Genomic DNA, 21,671 nt, shown 5'->3' with positions numbered 1-21,671 from the left:
ATCTGCACTGCCCCAGGTTTGATGGTTATATCTCTGTGCTCATCAAGGGCAGCTAAGCAAAGCACGCATGTTACTCTCTGTACTTTGCCAGCCGATGTCATTGCACAAACAAAAGCCTGTGACAGGGAGAATCAAATCTTTTGTTATCCCAAGTTACAGCTGCTAAGTGGCTGGTCCAAGATTCAAATGCTGCTTTCTTCACCTCCAAACACTATACCCCTTATGGAAATGAATAATTTGAACAAGCTTCTAAAGTTGTATGGGATTATTCTAAGTAAAAGGAAAATAACTCAATGTAAATAAAACCAAGTTAGATACCCTTCCCTGATCAGCATTCTTCGTGCTGGAGAAAGAAAGCCTGTGCTCTGGCACATTTCTTCATCCAAGTTTACTCCATTTGTTCGCTCCTACCATGCTTCCCCCAAGGATGAGAACACGTGTGAGCACAGTCTTTGTGTTATTGGTGTGGATGCCTCATTCTGTTTTATAAACCACTGAGTTGATAGAAATCTTCAGCCTTGTTATGTCTTAATATTCTGTTGTGGTACTAAAACACCTTTACCGAAGCAAACTAAGGGAGACGGCTCAGAATTTTAGGTTACATGGCAGAGAAGTCACAGAGGCAGGAACGTGAGAGAAGTGGTTACTTTCTATCCAGTCAAGATCAGAGATCTATGAACTAATGCACACTTGCCTATGCTCAGCTTGTCCTCCTTATTGAATTCCTGCTCAGAGAATGGTCCTTTCCATTCTAGGTTTAGTTCTAGGCACTAAACCCTTTGATTTGTTCTGTACCTCAAACATGGCTGCCCTTGATAGCTCTTATATTTAAATTAGATTTCCCAGAATAATGACACACAAGGAACAATTGGTAGCTGACCCTCCACTTTCCTGGCCCTCAGTCTTTGATTATATAGACTACACCAAGAGAGAAATGTCCACCAAATCCACCAAGTCATCATACTCACCCTTACCTGCATTTCACATTAGTAGAGCATGCTTCATAAAACCACCACACACTTACACATTTTTAGTAAAGAAAGAAGTTATGAAAGATATTATCATGTTGACTAACACACTTGTTTTCAGATATGCCAATCATCATCTGTAAGGTGTGAGGAAGAACAGATATTGATCAGTAAGGGTAGGATGTTCCTAAAGCCTCCCACATGATAACTCTACTGCTGACCTCTGGATGGACCCCATCTCACTATCAAGGAACTGACAGTAGTATTGATTCAGAGCCATGAGATTCTTTTAGAAGAAGAGAAGTAGAAGACACAGCAGCAGCCTTGTGTAGAGACCCCGCCTTTCTGCCTTTCAGTCTGTTCCTCTCCCTACCTTCCCCCTCTGGTTTATTAGGACTTATTATCTCCTGTGAGATGATATTTGGCCATGAATTTATGATATATTCCTAATTTTAAAACAATATCACAATACTTTTCTTTTACAGTTTCTTTTTCTAAATTATACTAAACCTTGCTCTCCAAGGCTAAATACTATAGCCTTTATTTATATAGAAACCAAGTGAACATCAAACTTTCTGTACTTTTCTTTCTTTGTTCATTTGTTAAAGGTTAATATAGGTAGCCAAACTACACATACACAGTCTCGTATACTTTGTTCTTGAAGATTCTGTGACATTTAAAATCAGGTTCTATTCCTGGATGAGTAGCCTTCCATCTAGGTTATAAACTATTTTGGGAGGGGTTCTCACTATTATGTAGTCATGGCTGGCCTTTAGATGACTAGGCTAGCCTCCAATATACAGAGATGCCTTCTTCTGCCTCTCAAGTACTTGGAAAAAGGTGTGCACCACCATTCCTGCTTCAAATGTATCCTGAGTTGTTGTCCGGGCTCCTTTTCCTAGGGAAGCACAGTGTCAACCTAATACTGCAGCCTTTCATATAATAATCAACATCAAACTAAAAGCAGTTTCATTCTTAAGAAAAATCAGTGTCAAGGTGTTTAGGTCTTAAACACGACTTCTATAAATGTAATTATTACTCAGATTTGTAACTGGTACAACCTTGTAATAGCCAAAGTTTATAAATTTATATCAGCTCATAAAATTAAAAATACTCATTGTCATAAGATGCTCTGAATGAGAATTCCCCCACCATAAGTTTCTTTTTTTATTCTAGAATATTTTTTAACACTTAATATAATAACTGGTTCACTACAGGGCACAATAAAATGGTCATAGGAACAAACAAAAGTGGATTAATGTTAATTGACTCAAACAAATGATCTTCCTAAGCAAATCATTAATAACAACAAGCGTGTAATAATGAAGGGGAGAGCTGCCTTCAGGCCAGTGTTTCCTGTTTTCCAAGTGCTATGCTCAGTACTGTATTTTATTTAATCACCACAGAGAGTTATGAGATAGGGAGGTGAGAACTTACAGAATTCTTCTCCATATAACGCATAATACCCACGAGGCCTCACACTCCCACCCACAGCCCTCTTTCCGCCTACTGCCTTCGGAGTAGAGCTCCTTGTGGCATAAACATCAAGGTTGATTCCTGGGTCTAATACACACACTTATGCTACTGAAGGGTTCTAAATCCAATTTTCCAGTGATGTGCTGAAAGTGGTTTTTTGCTTATTAAATAAGCATTTACCTCAAAGCTAAATTCTTGTCATTTCTAGAAATGCTAGGCAATATCATCTTTCTAGCGTTTGACTTTCTCTCGACTCTCACCACTCGACTGTTCTAACACATAATGTGTGGAGGAATCAGATGTGGTGAAGACTGTGCACCTCGACGTATCAGCCAGGCCTGCAAGTCATCGTTCACTGTGTTTTCTTTGTCTGCTTGTATTTGTTGGTTTGTTTTGTTTTGGACCATTTTAAGCAGAGTCTAGTCAATATTTGCAAGGCCATTATAATAGAAAACAGTAATTTATAACTATAAAAATTAAAGGAATTTTACTATTGCTATAAAAAGGATGTAATTCCTTTGAAACTAGAGATTAAAACTCACTCTTTCTGTGAGATTCCTCCTTCTGTGAAATGCCACTCTGTTTTAAATTAATTTTTAATTTTGCATGCAAAGGTATAGGTTTTATTATACATTCACACACATGTATGTAACAATCCTTTTGTGTTTTCATTCATCCGCTTCTCCCATCTTCCTCTCCCATCTGAGAGAGTTCTGTTTTCGCTTGTCTCTGGACCAGTTCTGTAAAGATGATAATGGGAGCTCTGAACTTACTCTAGTTTCTCAAACTGATTTTCTCACATGTCTACGTGGAGTCTACATTTGAGTTTGGCATGCAAAATATTTTATTTTGACAACAAGGAAGTCAGGAGATGCATAATGGAGATGTACCCTTCATGTCAAACTCCTCATGTTATCCCCAACAGATTTCATTTTCTGTGTAATGTTCCTGTTTGCACACCAGTATACACCAAGTCACTAAAGAAGCATGCCATTTGTGTCCGCTGTTGCTTGTTAGAGTTAGTCATTGCCTGTGAATGGACCCACTTCCTCTGGCCGCCAGGGTTTTTGTGTTGTTTTCATTGAGAAATGCATGACGTCATAGCTAAAGCTCCTGGAGCTTTGGCCACCTCTTTCACACAGCTTTTACAGAAGATAGTGAATCAGCCGGGCGCTAGAAGTCTTCTTATCCTCACTCGCTTTGTTCTTTCTCCCACTCAAAGCTCCATTTTGTTATCTTAGTCCCATATTTTAAAAAGTTAGAGTCTTAGAAAATTGATGACCTAGATTGATTTTGGCGTTTTGCTCCTGTTTCTGTGGCGTCCGTTACGGTGTAACGTCACATTCCCCAGATCGTTGCACTGAAGTTGATTTAACACATTAGGCCTCATGAGATGGCTGTCATTCTAGCCAGGCAGCTGGAAGTTGTAATGTTCTCACTCATTTAAAGACTCTTTACCTAATTAGAAACTAGGCAAGGCTCCCTTAGTTAGGCTTTGTGACAGTTCTCCCCTGGTCACCTAAAACTAAGCTTTGCTTACTGGGAATGGGAATATTTTTTGTTTCAGGTTTTCCATGATCAATTATGTTTTTAGTAAGCATTTCTGATGTTTTTTTTAAAGTCTAAAAGTGGCATTTTATAACCAAATAATAATACTTAGTTTGAATGTCCCTTTAAGCCAAATGAAGTCACAAATTTTAATATTCCAACTAAATATATGTTTAATATTCATATCTACTCCAAACAAATCCTGTTGTTATCTTTGGAGTTAATATCACTGATACATTATTAGTGGAGACATTAGAATATTTAGATTAAGTAAATAAATAGTGGGGCTTGAATTGTTATAAAATTCTAGCCTTATGAATTAGAGCAAGATTGTTATTTTTATTATACATATATAGTTTTATTAGAATAATAACTTTTTGAACACTTTCCTCCATGCCTAGTTTTGTTACATTTATTTTATTTAATGTTGAATATTACAATTTTGGTTAGAAGAATAGAACAAGCAACATGGACTCTTCTAGTGGGCTCAGAAATACAAATATGTATTGTCTGCCATGTTGAGCTACCCAAGCCTAGTCATATAATATGAATTTAATACTATGAAATACTGCCATGTAATATAGAAATAGCACCTCATAAAGGCTGTTCATTGGCACATTTCATGAACAATGCTGACTGATGGGACCTTGTTATACTCCCATGTCTTAAGAATCTGGTCAGTGGAGTGTGTCTCTTTCTAAAGTATCAATTACTGATTAGGAGAGAACATCAAGTTGGAGGTCCTGTTTGACATCTGCCTTTATTTGGAGGTGAACAAAGAAGCTTGTTTATAAATTTTTATACTTATTAATTCAATTTCATATAAGAACCAGGTGTGTACCCAGTATATTCAAAAAGTTAATCCTTACTGCATAGTTTTGTGTGTGGTATGTTTAAGTTTCTCACTTATAGTTACTGCTACGTATGTATTCAATATGGACCTACTAATATTAACTAATTGAAGGCAATGTTTTTATAGTGAGTTCGTTGGATCAGTGGGCATTGGGACACAGGTGTAGTTTCAGAAAGCACTGTGCATCTTCGGTTGAGGGTTTGGGATGAGTCTTATGAATGCCAGAATGAGAAGCCACTCATCCCTGACTGTCAGGGCTAAAGGGGAATCATTGGCAAGCCGTCACCCATAGACACTTTACAGTCTTTTCTGTTGTAAAGGTATGTACGTCTGTCTTGTCTTCCAGTTCTGCACAAGCAGCCCCGAGAAGTGTGTCTCTGTTTACTAGAGCTTGGCCGGATTGCAGCCAGGTAGGTAAGACCTCCTCGATCATGTCAAGGAAGAGACATATCTCAGCCGCAGGCAACAAAAACATGCTGGCTTATCACCATTGAAATTCAAACTGGATGTGAAGAAACCATTTAGCAAATGTAATTGCTTGGATCATCTTGAGAGCCATAGTTAAAATTAAAAGTACATCTCCAGTATTCTCAACACTGCAGGCATGAGGCAAGGACAGGCTTTACCTAAGCTTTCATTGATACCATTTAATCCATTTCCTTTCTGATATTGATGGAGCATGGAGTAGAATGATCTCTGCCTTTAATGTTTATGTATTTATTTTTACTTATGCTTGTATCATGTGCTTGCTTGTCTGTATGTGTACCATGTGCATGTGACCCGCCCAGCAGGTCCTAAGTTATTCCAGGGTCTTGAAGAGGCACTATCTGAAAGACATGGGGGGGAGAGAGAAATGGACGCCAAGCAGTATTCCTTGTAAAGGCATTCCGTTTATTGAAGCAAGTTTCATGTCTTAAATTCTCCTCAGAAAGGAGCTTGGGCAGGGGGAACTGAGGAAAGGGGGAAGGGGAGGAGGGGCTCGGTAGCTAGGCAACTAAGTGGGGGCAGTTTGGCAGCTAAGCGGGGCAGTTGCAAGGTCAGTGGCTAGAACACCTGCTGTTAGTGATAAGCAGCAAGCAGTGAAGACACTCTGTGGTGCTTTCCAGAGCTTGAGTCTCCATGGTCAGCACGTAATGTTTTGGCTAACTTTAAGTTTTCTGTCTCAAGATTTTTACTTCAAGGCCCTGTGAGATGTGAGAAAGGGGAGCCTGAAATGGCTCCTGACATGCATTTGGGTGCTGCAGACTCCCAAAGAGAGTATTGGGCTCCCTGGAGCTGGAGTTACAGACAGTTGTGATCTGCCTAGTGTGGTCCCTCTGCAAAAGTAGGAAGTAGCCATCTCTACAGGTTCCTACTTGACACTGTGTGCTACCCTGTGTGGGTGCTGGGAACCAAACATGGGCCCTCTGTAAAAGCAGTACATGCTCTTAACCATTGGGCCATTTCTCTAGCCCCTTTATGATTATGGAAAGAGGTGTTCTGAAAAGTTTTTGTGCCCAAAAGGACAAAAACAGGTAATTTTTAGCGATCACAGCTAAGTAAGTTGAGGCAAGGACCCTGTTAGCCAAACCAGCTTGCTCTGGTTTCATGCTTCCCTGTTTACAACCTTGCCAACCACTGGACAAGGCCATGAGACAGTTGTATAAAATCTAGAGAAGGAGAGATCAAGATGGAAAGATTTGAAGAGATCTCGAGGCAAATAAATGTTCAATTAATTAGTCATTTTTCTGATGCAGATCTGGGTTAAAATTAAACGTATGCTTCTAGCACTCCCAACACTGAAGTCATGTGATCTTTGCTTAAGCCATCATTGATACTATTTAATTAAATGCATTTTCTTTCTTATCTTGATGGTCATGGAGTGAAAATTTCTGTGCCTTTAAAGTTCGTGTGTTTACTTATGCTTGTATTGTGTGCCTGCTTGTCTGTATGTGCACCATGTGCATGTAGGTGTTGAGATCACATGAGCCAGTAAAATGCAGTGAGAGATAGTAATGCACGAGGTTAGGTGGAGAATTTATGTACGAAATTAGGAGAAAGAAAACACCAATTTTTTACATTGTAAAACTCTAGCTCAGTAACAAACACTGCCAGTAAATGTCTCTTTTTTTAATAGTCAGAAGTAATCCTGAGGTCTTTAAATCACCATAGCCCATAAATTTTTAGTGAGTTAAGTAATATATAAGATTTTTTATTTTATCTCAATAATTACAGTGAAAAAGATTGCTTCAATATTTTTAATTAAAATTAATATTACTGTGTATTACCCAATAAGGAATTAAAAGATGAGATATTTGAAGATTTCCCTAGTCTCACACCACTTCCAGATAACTGTTTAAAGGCTCTGGGTGATACTCATGGATCCACCTTCCAGGCACAGTCCAAGCTTGCATCTGTTGGCCAGCCTCTTCAGTTTGACCACATCCTTAAATTGAGTGGAAGAGGCAGTGGGACAAAGGTACTGCGGCTTTCAGAGACAAGCCTCCTCCACTAGCTTTGGACATTCTGCCTGTGTTGGTGGACTGGGGTAGAGACAACATTCACTCCTGGAAGGAGCAGACACTAAGGAAAAGCATAGTCAACCCACAACTATCTCGGAGATACTCAACTAGAAGGAACTTAAAGACTCTAGAAGATCTGTAAAGGAAATACTGTGTGATATAATTATATGGATAAAATATGAGGACCATGCTGGACTCTACTCTGTGTTTAAACAGTACAAATGGATTCATTAGCCGGCCAAGCTTTGAGAAGGGAAAGTGACGACAGGAAGACTGCCTGCCTCCATACAGTAGCAGGGGGTGTTGCATCCCCCATCTAGGGTAATCATTTTCCTGCTCTTAAATGTTTATTTCATAGCTGTTTGTCATTACATAACTATTTTAATTCAGACAGAACATTTCTAGCCATGGCTATCACACCATAAGTGAAGCTTGGCTCCCAGCTTTAGATCTGGCATCAGTTAACCATAATGCAGGCGTGTAAAACGAACACACATCTTGTTAAAGAAGAGAGTAATTCTTCTCAATTCTGATGGAAAATGACATATAAGAGTTTCTCTCTCACTACAAATAATTAATTACATGGTCAATCAATTAGTTTATTTAAAACCAGATCTCCTGTATACCACACATTCTTTGTATAGTGGAGAATGACCCTTGTGTCCCACTTCCAGTTTCCCAGGAGGAGCATAGGGTGCTGGAGACCAATCCCAGGGCTTTGGCATGTTGAGCAGACACTATGGACTGAGCTACCTCTAAAAGTCAACACAGATATTTCAGGCAGTGGTTATTCTGTATTGCTCTGTACACACCCACATTTTATGACTATGTGGGGTAAGATAAAGGCTGAATTTATTCCAGAACCTGTACCATGGAAGGCAGTATCTCATGGCAGAGTTGACATTTCAGTCACCTCAGCATTGCAGCCTTGTAGGTTGTATTTCTGCCTCTGTCAACTGAGTGGGTCTTGAAGCACTATATACTTTGTAAAGAAGGAAAGGGGGTAGTGCATGCCTCTTGCTGTTGCTTTAGTTAGACAGTTGAATGGATGCCAGTCAGATAAACTGTTATTCAGGTAAAAATTCCTATTTGTTTCTTTCTGAACACATCTGAACTATTTGTTTGGTTTTGCTGGAAGCTCCTAAAGTAGAATAGCATGTCTATCCCTCATCTAGTCTCGTTTCACATATAAACTCTGCCTCTGATTTAGATTTAGGTGCTTGAGGTCACTCCCTCCTCCCCTGTGTCCACTCCTGGAGATCAGATTAACACATTTGAGCAGTTTCAACCCAAACTAGGAGTGTGGTTTTTAGAGCACACTCAGAAACCACATTCGTCTTCTCCCATAAAGATGCATTTGGTTTTACCAAATGTCCTGAAGTCTCCTGAGTTTTGTGTTTTTTTGCATTGAGAGGGGATGCCTTTTTATATCCCACTCTAAATGGTACCCCCAGACTCCACATGTATGCTCCTAAAAACACCAATATCACTTGATAAATGATTCTCCGAGTGCTTCAGAGCCTCTGCTCTATCTATTCTTCCTGGAGACACTCAGAAGAACTCCCTCAAGAACCTGAGTCAGTCTGGCCTCTGTGGTGGTGACTGTACTTTTGTTCTCATGGCAAAATTTGGTTTTTAGCTAAACAAAGCTATCATTGTTGGAAGGTAAAATTTCTCTGCTAGTATTTCAGAAAAACATATTTCTGAATGTAAAAGTTATGACAATGGCCAAAGCAACTCAACAAAACCAAAAGACTCTTTTGACCAATATTTTAGTATTAATTTTCACAAAATGAAGAAATAAATGGATGATTTCAACATCCTTTCAGACTGCAGGATGAAGGTTATTTTCATAATAAAAGTGACAGCTTCTGACGTGGAAGCTTGATAGCAAGGATGCAGCACGCCACATCGTCTCATGGCTTTGCGTTCTGGTGCTCTGCAATCCATCTTCTATTTCAGTCTTAGTGTAATGAAATGTTACTTAAAAGAAAAGTGATCATGTGTTAAGATCACTAATTGATTCACTTGGAGACCTGCAAGGACTGCTGGGAGTTTATGTGTCCTTTCCCATGGCTAGGGCATTTTCCACATATAAATCTAAGTTTACATTCCTTAAAATAGGGAAAATGGGGCAAAATTACCTGGCAAGAATCTATAAACCATCTGTTGCATGCCTTAGAAAGAAAGAGTTTCATTAGTCTATAAACTTTGTCCCCCAACCCTACTGCAATGAAGCACAGATGTCTTTTCTTGGAAAGTACCATCTACTAAATAGTTCGAATATATTGTCTCCATCAGGAAGGAGTTGGTGGTACATTAATTTCAGTTAGCGTAATCCCATACACCACATCCTGTGCCAGCAAAATGAAAGGCCCATTACTGTATTCTCCCCATACAGTCGTCAATCCCAAGACTGGCTAGCTTGTTACTTTTTAATGAGATGAAAGTAGGTGTCCAGCCTCTGAGATATAAATACTATGTCTATATTTCTAGATTCTGCAGTAATCAGGACTTAGCTTTAGTGAACTCAGCTATCTTGATGACTGCAGTTGAACCCATATTGGGGTTGGGAAAAGGAAAGCCCTCTACTCCCAAAGTTCAAACACCTTGTTCTTGAAAAGAAGGCGAAGCATTAATTTGTGAAAGCCTTATAGAAAGAATGGACCTGTGCAGAGGTATGGAAGTTATCACTGATGCTAAGCCAGGGTAGCCACTTGAAGAAATGCATCTGATGACTAAGTTAGCCTGCAGGTGCAAGTCTCCATCCTTGGAGGTGGGTCATGATTTATAGCCTGCTGACACCTCCGAGACCCACAGGAAGCCAATGAGTCATATTCAAGTGTGCATTCCAGTGCTGGCCGACTCTACCCTGAGCAGCCTGAAGAACTCAAAAGCCAAAATAAGCAGAGATTGCAGACTCAGTGCTGCCTTTCTATGTCAGTGGCACAGCTAGCTTTCAGTTTCCCAGGTAAAGAAGCAACTCCAAGGGAACATCTTTCATGTGTGCGTCTATTACCAGTTTTATTCAAAGCTGGCCTGTTTGTTTTGTGTTGGACATGAGTTGACCCTCTTGCTACTCTAATAGCATATTTGTTAATGCTTTTTTTTTATTTTTAAGATAAAGTATATGTATCTTATTTTTGGGAGGCAACCTTCATCTACCTGCAGTAAAAAATATTTTCCAATCTATTTAATTTATATTTTCAAATATGATATTTCCACTTAAAATTACATAGAATTGGCTTTGATTGCAGTGTTTTAGATTCCTCCAACATACAACCAGGTTTATATTATTATTTTGAGACCATTCAACACAGGCATGTTTTACACCTTGATGGAGCTAAGAATCCACAGATGTGCAGTGTGGCCTTCCCAAGTCCCTGGCCTGTTAGTAGCAAAAGTAAGGTTGCTGTGAATCATCCATCACATTCTCTACCCTGATAGAATCTGTAGTGCATCAAGTGTCTTGTAACAATGCATTGCTTGGTTTCTAATGCAAAAGGTTATAAATATGAAATGTGGTGACTAAATCTCTATAGCAAGTGTTTTCTCATTAGGGAACAAAAATGACTTTTAATAGATTAGAGGCTGTACTGTACTGAATTCTTACATAAGCTTCGCAGCTCTCTTATAAAGACATCTGATACTCAGATTGCTTCTCACTCTCCCAATCCTGCGGGGGGAAAAAAGAAAATAAAAGAAGACGGGAAGATGAAACATCAAGTGTTTCTTTGATGACTGGGTCCTTCTTCCTAGAGGTGTAAACCAAATCAAGCCTGTTCAACATAACCATGTCCTTTCATCTCAGAGGGAAGAGGGGGTAATGAACTAAGAGGCCAGGAACTGAACCAACTGGATCCCTCTGTCAGAACAAAACATCACCAGGAGGAAAACTACCTCCCTAGAAATTTGCACTGCACTTGTGTGCAGTGATGTTTGTTAAGCAGCAAATCACAGCAGGAGGACACGTGCAGAGTTTTACATTGACTGCTGAATTGGCACAGTGCTCAACACAAAGTAGTAAGCAGTGTAGCATTTATTCTCTGCTCATAGACTGTTTGTATTGCATCTTATCTAGAACCTATGATTTTGTTTCTCTTGTTTTGTCTGGAGACAGGGTCCCTCAACTAGCCTAGACTGGTCACAGTCTTAACATCTTCATGCTTCTGTCTCGCAAGTGCTGGGGTCACAGGTGTGCCACACTCGGTTCACAACAACCTTGCAAGCACATGTGTTTTCTCTCCTTTATATTAAACAATCATCTGATCAAAAAGTGTAGACAAACTGACAACAGTGGGCCGTATTTGAGATTCTGTCCTGTCTCAGTCTTCAACAGACATTTATCTTTCTGTTAATAAAAGTATATGCCTAAATTATTTTTCTAAACATAGTTGTCAAGGTCTAAAATTATCTTTGGTGTCCCCTACTAAGCACAGTTGATATGGACCTATAAAACTCAGTACGTCTTTAAGTTTTAATTAAGGGAAACGGGATTGTGGGAGATGCAGCGATGATATACACTGTTGCCTTCTCTCTTGCCCATCCCTCCTCCTCCTCCAAGTCTCCTGAACGTGTGCTGGATCATTCTTGTTTCCTGTCCCTGGAATAGTGTTTATGATTTCGTTGTGCTATTCCTTAGGACTTAGCTTGTAATGTTGTATAGCCACATGCATTGCTCTTGTGTGTAAGAAATGAATCTCTGCTCTGTAGAACCAGTTACTTCTTTTCCTAATTAAGATTCTGCTGTTTTAATTTTGATATCAACTCTCTGTTTTAATCTCTATTATTAACAAACTTATATTTTAAACAATTCTTTAATTATAGCACTAATATTGTCAATTCTGTTAAAGAAAATGTTCAAGATCAATTCCTGGTGGGTGTTCATGTTGCTGGGACAGTGATATGTGAAACTGAGTCTGCTCCCATCATGTGCCTCCATGCATGTACACTTCTATACAGTAGTTACATGTGCTTTGGCCCTGCTCCAAGGATGCTAATTCCCGAATACTAGTTCCATTTCAGTGTTCGAGAGTCCATGCCCTTGCAAAAGGGCAGTAGTTTGTGACGCTCACAGTCCAGAATGTCACATGGTTATTACATTGTTGTAATGTGTCTGTGATAACAGTGTCATGCTTTTGAAAGGTATGGTGTGGAGCCTCCTGGTCTGATAAAGCTGGAAAAAGAAATTGAACAAGAAGAGACCCTGTCTGCCCCGTCTCCTTCACCTTCTCCTTCATCCAAGTCTTCAGGAAAGAAGAGCACTGGGAACCTGCTGGACGACGCAGTGAGTGTGGAGTTTACCACTAAACTTCCCTGCCTTCTCGCATCAGTTTGGCCTTAATGCATTTCAGCTTCTTTGAATTCATTTTCACTCCAACGAGAAAAATCTGTGCTCCTTCAGCTCATCGTGAAACTCACAGCCAAAACAGGGATTTAAAATAAAGTGCCACTTAGTTCCATTGCGCAGTGTCTTAAACCCTAGGAAATGAGTCAACCCCTTGAAAGCGGTTTCTGAAAGAACTTCAACCTTGTTCTTCGCTCCCGATTCCTCCTCTCCTGGATATAAACTGGAGACACAGAATCTTGAGGATTGTTGAGAAGGGGACACAGCGTCTGACAGGAAGATGACTGTACTTATTGATTGCCGGGTATTGGGCTAGAGCTGACCGTTTTTTTTTTTTTCTTAAGAGCTCTTACATCTGAAAGGAAGGTTGCTTGCAGAGGGGGAGATTGGAAGCTGTGTGATGCCAAGAGGAGAGGAGCTTAGGTTCCCTCGGGTGTTTGTCTAACTCTGGAGTTTGTGCACTCTGCAGTCCTCTAGGCACACGGTTCTGGTGATTAGGTCATACTTCAGTGATATCCTCATTTTCAGGATAAGCAGTTTCTAGGTATAGTAAGCAGTTCTTTCTCATGGCAGTGGTGTGCTGGACAAATATTCCCATGTGCTATGTGCTTGTGTCTTATATGCATGAAGATATTAATAAACGAGAGAAGCCAGGCGTTTTCTTGATATAGCCTGTGCAAAGTTTGCATTTAGGGGTTATAATTGCCTGCAAACTTAGAGGACACGAGAGTGGGAGAGCATAGGACTGAAGTATGTCTTGGCAGAGCGAGCAAAGTCCTTGGAAGCCTGCAGCAACCTTGATGCTGGTTGTTGACAGGATGCAGGCCACCAGGACTGCAGGCCTCCTTCTCTAGCGTCTGAGTGAGAAAGAGAAGGAGATTCAGGAAAAGACACGCACCTTTCTTTTGCTTTTCTCCACATGATAAATTTTAAAAAAGCAGAAACTTAACTAACTGCCTAAGCAGCTGTAGGTCTCCACAAAGGCAGCAAATTTAAGCCTGTCTCACCAAGGTATCTTATACAGTACATCTTAATCTGAGTTCTTTGATAGCCACTCACTCCATTCAGAATGTACAAATAGTCAGGGAGCTCTCATCCCACGGCAGGTGTTTCGGGAATGCTTTTAGGGTGAGTCCCATGCCTTGCGTCTCATAAAGCTCCATTTTCAAACACTGAACAGTAGTTGGATAATGCTGTATAATAATAAAGAGTCACTTTCTCATCGTGTATTATGCTATTTCTTTAGATTCAGCATGAGTTCAGTCTTCCGACAAATGTGTCTCTGGGCCACCATACACATTCTTACTCCTTCCCATCTCAGTCGTGACATGGACTTACATTCTCTCCTCCCTATACCATGGTGCCAGGCCTGTAGAGTGTCTGGCTAGTGTTACTGTCACTTCCCTGGCTCAGCCAGGGGAGCTCTCAGCTTTCCTTTATGAGGCTCATGCCTGTTCTTACTGTAGCTTTGTTTCAGCACTAGATTCCTGGAGTTCTTCTCTGCCAGTATCCCTGCAGCCAGCACACTGTGACAGAATGCCAGTCAGACGGTTAGAATTATTGTAGGATCCACTGGGACCCCCAAGCCCTGCCCAGCTGACACCTCCCAGGCCTCCTTGTTATGGCCCAATGTGCTTTCCATTCCTTTTTTCTTTGAACTACCTCTTTCATATCGAGGTAGCAGCTGTTATGTTTTTATAAACATATTTCTCGATTCTTTTCTAAATACATATTTTAATGTATTTTAATATTGAGTTTGTGTTACCTCCACACACATGTGTGCATGTGTACCTGTGGGAGTGCTATTAATGTACACATGCATGTTCATGCATGCAGAGCCTAGAGGCCTGTCTTGGAATTCTTATTTTTAGCGCTTTAGCTTTTAATTTAATTTATTTTTTTAAAAAAATATTATACAGGGCATCTCACTAAACCTGGAGCTCACCATTTCAGGCCAACTAGCTGGCCAGAGAGCTACAGGGATCTTCCTGTGTTCATTCCCCCAGTTACAGACATGTGCTGGCTTTTTTTTTTTTTTGACATGGCTGTTGAGGATCCAAATTCATGTTTTCATATTTGTATGCCAAGTATTTTACCCACAGAGCCATTTCCTCAGCCCACACATGAAGATTTTTCTTGGCATTTTTCAACAATGTTACAGCTTGCTTATTGTTCTCTAAGGTATTTGTAAGTATGCAATGAAACAGTTTTCAGCGAGGCCTAAATATCCATTCCTCTCAAGGGACAGTCTAATTTCCACAATCAAGTATGGTGCTTTATTGGTCTACATCTAACCAGCTTCCTGGTATAAATGCTCAGTGTGATGCCTCCTCTCTATCCTCTGTATTTGGTTATCTCTTCTGAAACATGTGCCGTTTGTGCTTTTCTGTCTGTTAGAATAGGTGCTGCCATTTGAGATCATGTGTCAGAACCAGGGGAAGGAACAAGAAGGCTCCTGTTTCTTTACCACTTTGTCTCTTGGCTAGCCATTCCTCATTTTTGGGAAGGAGAGACATATGAAGAGAACCCCCAAGGTGAAGAATAACTCCTACAGGGATCTGAGGCTGTTTCATCATTAGTCTAACTCAGATTAAAGGACTAGTGGTGTAGAGACCTGAGAAGGCAGGACCCTCAAGCTGTGGCTCTACATTCTGTTCTTCCAGCCCAAAGCTGTGTGGACCCTTGAGAGGAACCTCGAGCATATAACTATTGGTGTAATGGAGGAGTGTGTGGTAGTGGACACATTTAATGTGCTAAGTGGACACATCCACCTCTTAGCAGTGAGAATTCTTGTGTCCCATAAACCTTAAGGAATGCTTACAGAAGAACTACCACTACAATCTTTCCTGTGGGGAAAGAGTCGGTTAACATAGGAAATGCGAAGTATCGCTGTCTCAGCCTGGCATTCAGAGAGCTTGCCAGCATCACACAGCTGCTGAGCTCTCTTAAAAGATCTAGTTGACCTAGCATTTTTCAAATATACTAGAACATAAACCTTCTTTACAGTTTCCTCCATTCTTCAGTCTTGTAGACTCCACTGAATTTTTTTGCATTGTGTTTAAGCGACACTATTTTCCTGAAATATTTTATCCCCAAGACAGTGGGACAGAAGGGAACCTAATTTGAATCTCATTAACGGTTTACATCAGACCCTTTTGATCTAAGGTAAAAAGGAAATAGCCATCATTATAGCTGCTTTACCATGCATCAGGAACATGTAGCTGTTTGGAACTGAACTTGACGTAACTCAATAAATATATGGAGAAGAGGAATTGAAAGTCCGTGTGTGTAATTAGCAGTGGGTTGTTTTATGCAGAGTTATTGTATGCCTCCCCCAAAGGAAAGAAAGATGAGGTATGGAAGAGTAAAGGAAGGAAGCAAAAGAGACAGAAGCAGAAGACAGAGAAAGAAAGGGATTCCCATGCCAAGATGATTGTCTTCCAGAGTAGGACTTCAGAAAGAGCCAGGACTGGAGCCCCCTTTGTTTGCTCACATTTTCTTGTCTGATTCTTAGGGGAACTGCATGGAAATAGGCGACCTTTTATGTAGACAATACATCCCCTTCCTTAATCAAGATCTCACAGAGGAAACACAGTGGTGTCCTTTCCAAAGCTTTATTCCCTATGTCCTGAGGCTGCGATCCAGCTATGATAGGCAGCGAGGTCTGCCTGAGTGCTCCTCTGTGCCGTCCCTTGTGTTGAGCTTGCTCTCACAGGGAGCTGAATGCAGTTCTAAGAAATGACTTACTGTCTCCCTTCTCTTCATCAACTTCCTCAGTCTGGGGATGAAAGATATTGTAATTCTGAGTAACCAGGCCCCTCTTGAAATCTCATTTTAGCTGCAAACTGGCTGGGTTCTGAGCCAAGAACAGAGCACCTGGCAGACAGAGTTACCTCTTGGTAATGTCAGAAGCAGGACTCTGATCATCCACCCTTAACTTAACAGTCCGTTTCCACTGCCCCTGGTCTGCCTCTGCCCCTGACACAAATGGAAAAAAAAAAGCCCTTGATTTACAAACAAATAAGTCTATCTTTGTAGTGAGGAAAGCATGAACAAAGGACAGGCCGCTTGAGAAAATGTTTCTCACGCTAATTTGCCATTAATAGGATCAGTACTTTTTTCTGAGGAACTTGCAAGATGGAGATGTTGCCCACACAGACTTAGGATTGTTTTTTGTCAATAGAGAATTTGCTCAGTAAGTTACAATGCCTTGGTCCTTGAGTTCTGTTGTTCTTTAATCTCCTAGATGACAAAGATCTCATCCCTGTCTCCTAGCCTCCTAGCTCCTTTATGTCATGCTTACTCTTTTCTTCAAAGCCCTTCTGGTAGTGGTAAGGGTGATTATATATATATATGATATTTTACAAACGTCTGTAGGAAGAGATCAGAAGAACACTGAAGATAATGCATAAGTGCACTTGACTTCATGGTTCAGAATGGGAGTCTGTCTTGTAAGGGATGGCTTCACCATTCCTCATCATTTACACCACTAAATCCATGGCCCGATTCCTAAATGAACAGCACATGTTCCTTCACTCTTCAGTGGAAGTCATCTTTAAGCCTGTCTGGATCAGGCTCCCTCTGCTCTGGTGATTTCTTTCTGGAGCCAGGCCTCTTTTGTTCCAGTGATCTTTCCTGTGTGTCCTATGAAGATTCATCCCATTGTTAGTGTGATTAAGTATGTGTCCAGTGTCCATCTGTGGAGCTCCTTTCTGTTTCATTAGGGTGTTATGCTTTATGTCTAGGGTTTAAGATGAGGTAAGATATTATCTTAGCCCTTAAGGAGATGCTAAGGTTGAGCAATATTGCCTCACTAGGCTCCCGTCACAGTGATGACTCAGAATCTTAGGCTTGCGTTGTTAGAAAAAGATAGGTTGGGAAAAGAGGCGAATGGATCTGTGTGTCCTGAGTTAGTTCTTTCGCTTTCAAAATAGTGCTATTTTGTTTGTGTGATTGAGGCACAGTTCGGTTGTTCTTAGGAAGGTTTTTTTTTTCTTGCATTCTTCCTCCATTCCTGGTTTTTTACTCTGTTGTCAGGAACCTTCCATACTCTAGCAAAACCATTATATAATTCTTTTATAATAAAAGTTAAGGGAGTTCATAAACTACTCCCCTTATGGATTTTGTTTAGCAAAAGAGTGATTGAGTCACTATATCACTAAAAATAATGTTTGAAGTCCTGAGTGATAGCTCAGGGTAGAGAGTACTTACTATTCTAGCATAAAGACCCTCATATAAACAAAACGTGGCCCCACCTGTCCTGTAACCACAGTGCTGTGGGGATGGGGACAAGAGGATATTTGGGGCTTGCTGGTCACGAGCTCCAGGTTCAGTGAGAGACTCAGTATCAAGGAAATAAGGGTTAGGGTTGAGATCACCTACTGTCCTCCTCCTCCTACACATTCACACACACACACACACACACACACACACCTCACCAACTTGTAAGTATATACCATATACTGACATACATATAAACACAGAGTAAATGAATAAATAAATAAACAATGGCTGGATTTCTTGATGGCCAGCCATAAGTATCCTAACTTTCCTATCTGTTGAATTAATCTTAACTTTACAACATGGTAGCTACTCACAGCTGATTATAGTTCAAGGAAATTATGGATGAAGTATTTGACATGGAACATATGAGATATTTGGGTTACTCTGGATTGTCTGAAATAGCTTCCTCATTAAAAAAACATTCTAGACGTTTCATGGATTATGAAAACCAATTAATTTTATAGAGATATTTTTAAGATTTGCAGGGTTCATGCCTGTTTATGAGCTCTCCAAAAGAATATTTATCAAAGTCATGTTTTATTTTCTCATTTTAAATGCCAGCTAATACAGTATTTGGTAGCTAAGATGGGATGGAACACAGATGAATATGAGTGATCTGTCGGTGAAATTTCAGGGGGAAATCTTAGTGTTTCAAGCAAAACAAGAGTTTCCAAAAACAAATAATTTTGTCATCATTTGTTTCAAACTTAAATAAGTTATAGTGGAATTGTATTAAAGAAGCCTTCCATGTCTCGTGCATTCTCTCTAGTTTTCAGCATGGTTAGCTTCTGCATGCTTTATTTTACCACTCATTGCCTTTGTCGTGGGGACCTCACACATGGTCTTTCTTGCTGTCCAGCTTATGGCTGCTGTCATGACAGTTGATCTCATCTGCTCTCCTCCCTCCCCACCAGTGTCATCATCAGCCATATGTTCAGAACCTCAGAAGATGCTCCCAGACCCTGGTCTTTGCATTTCAGCCAGGGTCCCTGTCTTAGTTAGGGTTTTATTGCTGTGAAGAGATACCATGACCACATCAATTCTTATAAAGGAAAATGTTTAGCTGGGCCTAGCTTACAGTTTGAGAGGCTCAGTCCATTATCATCATGGCAGGATATGGTGGTTTACAGACAGACATGATGCTGGAGAAGGAACTGAGAGTTCTACGTCTTGATCCTCGGGCAGCAGAGGGGCTGTCACACTAGGCCTAGCTTCAGTGTGTGAGACCACAAAGCCCACTCCCACAGTGACACACTACCTCAAACAAGGCTACATCTTCTAATGATGCCATTCCCTATGCCCTCATGTTCACACCACTACAGTCCCTGTGCCCACATCATTTCTGATATAGAACAAGTCTAGATGATTAAGTTTGGCCATGTTTGAACGCTTGGAGAATAGTCACATATGATTTTATTGGGGACAATGAATGTGCTACTCTATTTCAGGTAAAAAGAATCTCTGAAGATCCTCCCTGCAAGTGCCCAACTAAGTTCTGTGTGGAGCGACTCTCTCAAGGTCGATACCGAGTGGGAGAGAAGATCCTCTTCATCAGGGTAAAGTCCTCTTTTCTCCTTCTCCTCTCGTCCTATGGGAACGTTTTCCGAATCCGAGTAATCAGAGAAAATGTCAAGGGAGCTATGGCATGTGACTGGCCAGAAACACCTTCTGCAGGGAGTGGACATGATAATATGCTGTGGAAGGCTGGGTGAACAGAGCATGTCTTTATGCATACAGAGGTTTCGGCTCCCATGGAGCAAGGTAGCCATTTATGTTTCCTGGACTGGAATGAAAATGTGCCCTTCCAGGACCTTCCATATATCATAGTGTGGAAAGAAATCATCACCCTTTTGGTTCTGGGCAGCTTTTCAGATTAGTTCAGCATGGGTTTTTCACAAGTCTGGATTAGAGACCCATGTGATGAGATGAAAAACTCTATCTCAGAAACTGGGGATAGAGTGTAGTTGGAAGGAGGCTTGCCTTGCATCCCGGGGTCCTGGGTTTGATCCCCAAAATCCCACAAAAAAACCCTCAGTACAGTATCCTGTCTTAACAGTGACTAACACTTTCCATCTGGGTTAGAAGAGAGAATGGCTCCAGCTTAAATCACCGGTGTCCTTGGGGGCTGACACTGGCTCTGTAAGGCTGAGTTTAAAGCTTTTTACTCCAAATCTGCTTTGCTAACAGTTAAGAGAGTTTGGTGTCTCAAAACAAGTTTGTGATATTTGCGAAGGCCAAAACTTCTTTAAAGCTAATGAAAATGTAACCTCATATATACCCCTTGAAAGCTTTGGTTCAGAAAAGTTGTTTTTTCTTCTGTGTCCTTTGGGCCCTTCCTAAGGAAAGCACGCTTTTCTCGTTAGAGCCTGTTAAAAGTGTCATGTTGATCACCTTGTAGAGCTGAAGCATCTTAACGTTTGTATCAGGTAAGATCGAGGAACAGCAAACACTTGTCTGAGATGACCTACAGGAAACTCTGTGAGATTTTATTCATTTCAACTTGAGCTGAAATGTAGTAGGACAGCAGGCCTCTTTAAGAATCTGAAACATGGATAAAGAAATTTTTATCTTAAACTTTTTCGATCATTTCATATTTTTACCTAATTTCAGGTTAATGTTGACTCAGTATAAACAAATGCAGGTAATAATAGCTTTTCTGCTTGTGATATAAACAGACCATTTAGAGGTCCGTGAATCACCCTGGATTTAGGGCCTAGGTGGGGAAAGCAGGCGCCCAGATCGCTGCTGTTGCCTTGCTTTTCCTTGCAAGGATAAGGTGCCTTTTAAAGCTCAGTTGCCTGCCTGCACATCACCACATTAAATAACGATGCTTCAGAGTCTCTATGGATGCATTAACATTTTCCCAGGCTGATGGCTCAGTTGAGAATTAGCCTCCCCTAGAATGAGACCCCAGAGCCTACAATCAAAACAGGGCCTTATTAAACAGCCTTTCTTTTTGTGATAGAAATGTTAATAACTTGGACACTGTTTCCTCCACTGTCACCTAGGATCTCCAGGCAAAAGAATCCATATGCATACTTAATTGTGTCTGTCTGCTCTTCGTATCTGTTCAATTGCCAGAGAATCTGATATTCGTGTGTATAGACAGCATAAGATTTTATAACAGTTACCAGGTGAGCTAGTTATTGACGGTCATTTTTCTTTTTCAGGAAATGCTTCTTTTCTGCTAATTTTATTCTGTCATTTATAGAAGAATTCAGGCTTTTATTGTGAGTGAAGTCATCAAGTTCCCGAGTGGTGGTGTTTTCACTTAGTGTGGCACAGGCAGGCAAGCCTGTAAAATCATGCCGCACAGTGGGTTGGCTCACGACTGGGAGCAAGGTGCAGCAGCAGGCTGGCAGGATGTGGTTGCAGCAGTTTTCAGTGACATTTAACCATAAACCTTGCACTGTCACATCATGTGAAAATTGATTTTTTTCTCAAAAAGTATAGTTTTAAGGAGCTTTTGTATCACTACTTAAACTGAAAACTAAATCTGTGTTTACAAAGCTAAGTCCCATGAACACATTTTCACAGATATTTTAAATATTTTTATTCTTAAGAATTTCATGTATACATATTTTCATCATATCTTCCCTACTCTCCTTTTAACTCCTCCCTACATCTCTCTTTCCAATTTCATGTGTTTTGCTGTTTAACAACCCATTGACTCAGATGTGTGTTGCTTTTATATA

The 21,671-nt window shown here is 40.5% G+C and overlaps 1 protein-coding gene across 1 annotated transcript in view; it reads left to right on the top strand.

Moving 5' to 3' along the window:
- Gas2 (growth arrest specific 2) overlaps positions 1 to 21,671 on the top strand; it is a 70,632-nt gene that overhangs the window by 6,969 nt on the left and 41,992 nt on the right. The window contains exons 3-5 of the mRNA XM_050122128.1: positions 5,192 to 5,255; positions 12,492 to 12,633; positions 19,425 to 19,532. Of these exons, the coding sequence (XP_049978085.1) occupies positions 5,192 to 5,255; positions 12,492 to 12,633; positions 19,425 to 19,532 (314 nt within the window). The remainder of the gene's footprint in view (positions 1 to 5,191; positions 5,256 to 12,491; positions 12,634 to 19,424; positions 19,533 to 21,671) is intronic.

This window comes from Alexandromys fortis, unplaced genomic scaffold (assembly GCF_014885135.2).
Source record: "Alexandromys fortis isolate MF-2015 unplaced genomic scaffold, M_Fortis_MF-2015_v1.1 scaffold_170, whole genome shotgun sequence".
Classification (NCBI taxonomy): domain Eukaryota; kingdom Metazoa; phylum Chordata; class Mammalia; order Rodentia; family Cricetidae; genus Alexandromys; species Alexandromys fortis.
This window is presented reverse-complemented; position numbering and strand designations above follow the sequence as displayed.